Here is a 7,500-nt window from a genome sequence, read left to right as displayed (position 1 = left end):
ACTCTGCTCCCAGGCCCTGTCAGGTCCAACATCTCTCTCTCTCTCTCTCTCGCTCTCTCTCTCTCTCTCTCTTTCTCACTCGCTCTCCCTCTTCCTTTAACTCCCTCATTCTCTGCACCTCGCCCCACCCCCCATGACAGCCCTAACAGCACGCCCTAACAGCATTACCTGGACTCATCGCAGTCATTATCCTGCACCGGACCTAGTGGAGCTTGAAAGTCATTCAAACTTCCACATTGGTGGTGGTGGTGGTTGCTGGGGGAGGCAAGGTTCATAGGTGTGTGTGTGTGTGCGTATGTGTGTGTGTGTGCGTGCGTAAATGTGAGATAAGATTCCCGACCAGGAAAAAAAAAAAAAAAAGCAAGCTGTCCTCCTGCAAATCCCAGAATTCAATTTGTGCCTGGGAAAAGCTTGGATGGATGGACAGGTGCCGGAGGGTCCTCTTTCCTTTGGGTCACGCTTTCTGACTGGCTGTCAGATTTGATGACAAGGGACAGCCACAAGTGCCCGGAAAGTTTTTTTATTCACTCGTACCGGCGACCCACCTCTGCTCTCACGAAAGATGGCTCTATAGATATTCTCTGTCCACAACACTTTGCAGAACCAGAAGTGTTGGATTATTTCTTAAAGAAGTACTTGAACTTAGTCCAGTGGCTCTTTACTTCTGTTTGAAGACTCAGTCATGGTTCCACCAACCACACCAAAGATACATGGCCACATTCAGGTAAAAGTTGTCTTCACTGTTGCGTCTTGGGTGCATTGTGTGTAAATCCAAATATGGAATACTTTTCAAGATTCAAGAGGTTTATTTGTCACATACATATACATAAGTTCATAAATATATGCAGTGAAATGCCTTTACAACGCACCCGGAGATTATGCACAATAGTTTCTAAACCGAAGATAATAGCGTAACCTAATTCCTACCGAGCTAACTAACTGAAACTAACTGATTCCTAAAACGTAATGCAGTTAGTCAAAAGAATAATAGAAATAAAATAAAAATAAAATAAAATAAGAGTTAAAAAGGTAATACAACGCGGGGGTACAAAATAGAAAGGAATAGAGTTATGTAAAGTAAAGTCCCTTTAAGGGACAGAAATCCTTGACCAAAGTATTCCCCAGTTCCAGAAAGGGCATTTCTAAAGAAGCAACTAAAAGATCCCATTTTGTGTGCTACATATTTCCATCATGTCGGACATGCACGGCGTGGCCCGCCAGCCCCTCCTGTGAAGCTTTACACAAATATTACATCAGACACGTCACAACAAATAGGTACACGGAGGCCGAGATGGATGGACATGCACCATCGCTTTGCCACAGCGCAGCCAACATTGCGGAATAAATCCCTGAAGGATTAAGCCTGCTTTATAGTCACCGCAGCTGTAGTGTCGTTTCGTGCGGGCGGCGTATACGACATCACTGCGGTGCTCACTACGGTGCCGCCCGGCAATTTGGCGCAAGGGCGCGCACCTCCCAATTTTAGGGACTCACAGCCACGTGCTTCAGGTAATTCAAGATGGAAACGTCCGAAGGAAGCGTGTGCGAAGGGGTCGGCAGGTACAGGCATCTGTACGATCCATCCATCAGTGACCCCAAAAATAAGCAGTTGCGCTTGACTTCATGGAAGGAGATAGCGCTGTCTCTATCGAAACATTTGGACTATTTTAATACCTTGGGGATTCTTCGTAAAGTTTACACCGACAATTTTCACAAACTCACCACTCAACCCTGCACTCACTACAATAGATATACATACATTTAACACTTTGCATTTTCATTTTACTGCTCTTTTCAGGTTATTCACACCCTTTCCTCAGGACCTCTTTGTAACGTTGACAGTGGTTCTTTCAGTTTCCCCTGGTGGTTTGTGCACAGCGCCCCCTGTCTGTCAGGAGAATATCGCCACGGCATCCACACGGCACCACACAACTATACTACAGGTATATTATGCTTGTGCTCGTGCATGTACTTGGCAGATTCTGATTCTAGGATCAAGCAATGGAACTCTGGGTGGGCCTGTGAGGCCAGTGTAACCATGATGACAATAAAAATGACAATAGCAATAACCGAACATGCCACCTCTATAAAGGCTGAATAATAGTTTAAAAAATAAATAAAGAATCCTTAACTAAAAGGGAGCCATTGTCAAAATTTCCAAAGTCCAGAACCCATGGGTGCTGAGGCCATCAGCAAGAGCGTATCATTTTTTTCTTTTCTTTTTTTTTTTTCATTTAAGGGACAAAATAATTATGTACGTTTTACCAATTAGCCAACTAAACGTCAGAAAAAAAATAAAAATTGCAATCACCCGGGGTTCTGTCATGACCTGACCTGTGATGGTCATGATGACCATGATCTGTGCTGACGTTGTGCTTTTCCAACTGCCAGCCTCTTAATTATGCAAACGTATAAAATTATCAGCTCCACCTGCTCTATATAATGTGATCTAATATAATATAAGTATGTAATATGCACTATTCACAGTGTATATAAACATGTTGTACACTTTCTGCATTAGGAAATCCATCTCAGATAGGGAGCGACCTCTCAGACTACCTCCTCCACCCCTCCTTCCTCATTTGCCCTCTCTCTCTCTCTCTCTCTCTCTCTCTCTCTCTCTCTCTCTCTTCTGTCTCACTCGCCCTCCTCCCCATGTCCTCCTTTTTATCCTTCGCCGTGCAGCTCCTTTTCCTCTCTTTGTGCATCGATACTCTGCGACACGGGCCGGCTGGCGAGGAGGCGCGTCCGCACGGCGTCCGTTCGGCCCGAGCACAAGAATCCGCCATCAGACGTAATGGGTTTGATTCCTCAGGGCCCCGGGGCCCGCATTCCGCCACTGCCGTAATGGCCTAGCACTCCCTCTCTCTCTTTCTCTCTCTCTCTCTCTCTCTCTCAGTCCCTCTCTCTCTCTCTCTCTCAGTCTGTCTCTCCTTTTCCCTCCCGCTCTCTCCCCTTAACATCTGCTCTTCCGCTTTATACCTGGATCTCTCGCTCGCTCTCCCCGGGCATAGACGGTCATTCCATAGGGCATAGTTAGGCAAATGTCTGGGGCCTCGTGCAATAGGAGGCCACCTACATTTGTGTGGATTTTTATTTTTCATAAAATATGTTGTTTCCTTTGTCACTCACTCCAGCAATCAGCGCTGTGCATTGCTCACACCTAATGAGTGGAATTAGGAAAAATGTGTTATTAGAGAACAACATACTGAGCGGACATGGATGCAGTGGGCGGAGAAGGGACCGGGAGTGTCTACTTGCAGTAGTGTTGAAAAGTTTGTCTCTTTTCAGTGAGCCGGATCGATCCCAAGCATTTCTTTTATCTATGAAATTCTATGAAACCTTTTTTTTTGTATTTTTATATTAAACGAATTACAAAATTACAATGAAAGCAAGGCATTTAACGAAAAAAAGATTGATCCTATTGTTTAAGAATAATCAAATCTTATATTCCCAATATTTTTCCTGCTCCACCGTCCTCTATTGGAGTGAAGAGCATTTGAATGATTCAGTTATAATTCTCATTTAGCTTTGTTCACTGGAAATCATCTCTAAATAGTGAGTTAGTTGTTTACTAGCCAAGATTGCGTTAAGCAGGTCATAGGCGTAGATTTTGGGGGTAACGGATACGTCCTGCTCAATATTTAGAACGCGTGCATTTGTCTCCTTAATAAAAGCAGTTTTGTGTTTTCGTTAATAAAAACATTTCCACCATAAATTGATCCAGAAAAATTCACCAGAATCCTGGAAATGAAATGTTTGATGCTTAAGATTTCCTGGGGGACGGCCTCCAGACCCCCTGCCTAATGTGTCAATGTCTCCTGAATGTTCTAACAAAACCTACGCCACCGACCGAGGTGGAGAAGGTGCCCTCAATTGGTTTTGCCTGGGCCCTCCAAATCACTAAGTGTCCCCGGGGGACCGGAGATGTCTGTTGCCACCACACCATCCCTTGATTTGTGTCTTTTTACATCTGTCCATCCTTACTTGCTTCATCCTTTGATTTGTGTACTTTTACTTCCTCCATTCCTTCCCTCCTTCCTTCCTTCCTTCCTTCCTTCCTTCCTTCCTCCCTCGATTTCTGTGTTTTTACTCACCCTTAGTTCAAAAGACTCAAGCCTCTGTTATCAATGTGCCTGATTCTCCGGACCGGACCGATAGCAAGTCGTTGTCATATAAAACATACATCGAAAAGCGTTTTATTATTCACTGGGTATAAAAAAAACAATTGACATATAAAATGATGAGGAACGAGGCAGGACCTGTAAAGAGACGTTTAACTCGGCGGAACTCTGTAAAAACTAAAACGTGGCTTTATCGGGCGTTTAACAACTGGAGACGCTTGTTTTGGGAGCTGAGGCGGAAGTGAGTTAAGCTTGAACATGAACTGTATGTCCTAAAGTCTGTGCTGTTACAATCAAGAGTGTGTCTTCACACAGTCGTGAAACTCTCTTTGGGTGGGACTTGTTATGAGAGGGATGGATCCGTCAAGAAAAAAGGAAAATAAAACAGAGACGGCTGAGCAAAAATCCTGAATAAGGGGTGTATTGTACAAGCAACAACAAGTTGTTGTTGCTGTTGTTGACCTCTACTGGGGTTGTTTTCATGATCTGTTTTCCTTGAGCGTACACTGCTTTAATTTCTTGGAAGAGCGCTTCATAAATAAAATGCACAATTATTATTATTATTAATATAGTTTGCGTGTGAAACCCCTAAACTTTGAAGTATTTGTGGTGGTACCCCATCTCCTGCCACACACACACACACACACACACAGACACACACAGACACACACAGACACACAGACACACACACACACGCACACACACACACACACACAGACACACTATTGCCAGTATTTAGCAACATCAGCCCGGCATTGAGGGCTTGAGCAACTCTGCGGTTGCGTAACATCAACATCCAGGACAAGCTGTTGTTCCTCCGGTTACACCCCACCCTGGAAGCTGGTGGGTAGTGGCGGTTTTTGGATGGTGGGATGGTGTGAAGTGGCACAGGAGGCTCCTCCGGGATGTGATCTGAAGATGAGGGAAGCCATACGCTGCCGTTTCCCTCCAACGCCTACTGCTGTGTGAGGACCCCCCGCCCCCTTATTACACTGATGGATGAGGGGATGGAGGAGACGGAGGGGGTACCCCCATCACCACCACCCCACCCAAACACTGATCCATATCAAGTGTGAGCATCACGAGCGAAAACGGGGGCCGCCGGCGAAAAGGCAATTACACGTCATTACGGCGTGCACATAGGCGCTTGCATGAGAGCGGCGAGGCGTGCACGCATCTCGACGGGCCAGATGCTGTTCCTCCCTCACTTCCTCCCAGCCTGTCGACTTCCTGCCTCTCTCTCTCTCTCTCTCTCTCTCTCTCTCTCTCTCTCCTCCTGACTCCCCCTCCGCACTCCTCTCCCAACCCAACTGGGGAATCCCATCTTTCCAGTAGAGCTTGCCAGCTCCACACCGTGGAGAGAGACAGATTGTGTGTGTGTGTGTGTGTGTGTGTTTGTGTGTGTTTGTGTGTGTGTGTGTCCCTGTGTATTGGTTCTCGTACAGTATGGGTGTATTTGCTTATTTATTTTGGGATACCGAAAAAATAAAAAAGGCCATCTCTCCTGTGTGTTGGTGCCACCAGCAAGGCATATTTAGCACCAGGAACTGGGAAGCCCCTGGTTCGGAGCTCCTGGCTGTGGTGGTATCCACGGAGAGAGGGAGAGAGAGAGAGGCCTAAACAGATAAAGACAGGAGACGCCGACCTGGATTTTGGACACACATGAAAAGGTGCAAGAAGAATAGGGAAAAGAATCCCACTCAGTTTTATAAAAAACTCAACTAAGCCATTCCGATCACTCGAACTTTCCAACACGGGCACACACAGTTATTTGAGTAAACGTTTTTTGAAGCCGACCCTCCGAGGCGGAAGAGACGCCCCATTTCTCGTCACGGTCGCTGTGCTCACGCACGTGTGATTGGTGAATTATGCATATCGACATTTTCCCAAACAGAAAGCCATGGGGTGGGGGGACGGGCGTGTTTTTTTTTCTTCTTCCACGAGAATAAACAAGAGGAATTATACACCGAATGGAAGCATGCTGTGAGCCGGTCTATAAATAGAAGCGTTCGCTTTTTCTTTTCTTTTTTTTTGCCCTCGGGATACAGATGTATTTATTTATTTATTACGGGTCAGACTGTGTGATCTCCCACAACTGCAGAGACTAGTGGGGTCCTTTTCATCTGCATGGCGGACAACAACCATCGGGTTCATTACAAAGTGTGCTTGGGGTGACATCAAAACGTCAAACGTGCGGCGGTCGATTGGCAATGTCTGTTCTCCCTGATCGTCCTCGCAGAGCAGATCAATCAACGGCGGGTCAGTAATGAGAGTTTAATCTGGGATCCACACCACCACCTGCTGTGGGCTGCTCAGTGGCGGTGGCCCGATTGCTCGGCTCTCGACCGATCGCGTCTGGCTGCTGCTGTATCACCCCCCCCCCCACCCCGCCCCCCACCCCCCCTCCCTCCCCGGAGTTCGATGCGATCGGCGCTCGGCCCCTGCCGCGAGTTCTCAGTGCGGGCGGACAGCGCTGCTGAACATGGCGTCAGACGGGATGATTTTAACAAACCACGACCACCAAATCCGGGTCGGCGTCCTGACAGGTAAATCAAAAATTCAAATGTTTTATTTCCTCCCTCGATCTGATTGACTCGCCGTCGCGCGACGTGCACGAATTAATTTCCCCGGTTTCCCGGTTGTGACGGGGGAGGAGGGGAGGGGGTGGGGGTGGGGGGGGGTAGCTCTCCCGGGCGTCATACGTGTCGGTGTCGGCTGGCGCTCCGTCTCTCTGTGGGGTTTTATTGAAATGTTTATTATCATCATTATAATCATTATTATTATTATTATTATAAGTATTATTATTTTGCAGCTCGGACACTGAGGGCGACAGTGATTTACACCCTCGGTTTTCCCGTCCTCCTTTCTCGCTGCCTTTCTATCAAGTCGGGAAGTGTGAAACGGAAAGGGGATCGTAGTCCGCATTCATCTAGATGCCCTGATGCCTTGATCCCCCCTCCTCTCTCCCTCTCTCTCTCTCTCTCTCTCTCGCTCCTTTTCCTCTCCTCCTCCTCCTCCTCCTCCTTTCCCTGCGTGGAGCTCAGTTATGTGCACTGAATAATTCATATCTCGTATCTCGCTCGTTCAAAACCTGCGAATTACAGCCGAACATGCTCGCGGTGTGGATCGCGTTACCGACCCCGACGGCGCCGACGATCGCGGCGGCGCCGACGGTCTTTGCGATGTTGGCCCCGTATGACGAGAGCAGACAGACAGACAGACAGACAGACAGACAGACAGACAGACGTGTTCCCGTCATCGCATCACCGTGGTACATTTGATTTTAAAGCGGTGGATTTGTGAATGACGGCGCCGGGTTTCCGTAACATGACAAGCCGTGATCGGGATCCGGTTCGAGTGACGGTCGCCTCGGTCG

General features: G+C 47.4%; 1 protein-coding gene across 1 annotated transcript in view; it reads left to right on the top strand.

The window, feature by feature from the left end:
- Nucleotides 1–6,606: 6,606 nt before the first annotated feature.
- Nucleotides 6,607–7,500, top strand: part of gphnb (gephyrin b) — a gene marked incomplete at its 5' end in the record, with an annotated part of 80,372 nt that continues 79,478 nt past the window's right edge. Inside the window, one exon of the mRNA XM_079996815.1 lies at nucleotides 6,607–6,670. Coding sequence (XP_079852941.1) covers nucleotides 6,607–6,670 — 64 coding nt within the window. The remainder of the gene's footprint in view (nucleotides 6,671–7,500) is intronic.

This window comes from Zeus faber (assembly GCF_960531495.2).
Source record: "Zeus faber genome assembly, chromosome: 2".
NCBI lineage: Eukaryota > Metazoa > Chordata > Actinopteri > Zeiformes > Zeidae > Zeus > Zeus faber.
The sequence above is the reverse complement of the archived record's forward strand: the minus strand, read 5'-3'. Positions and strand labels throughout refer to the sequence as shown.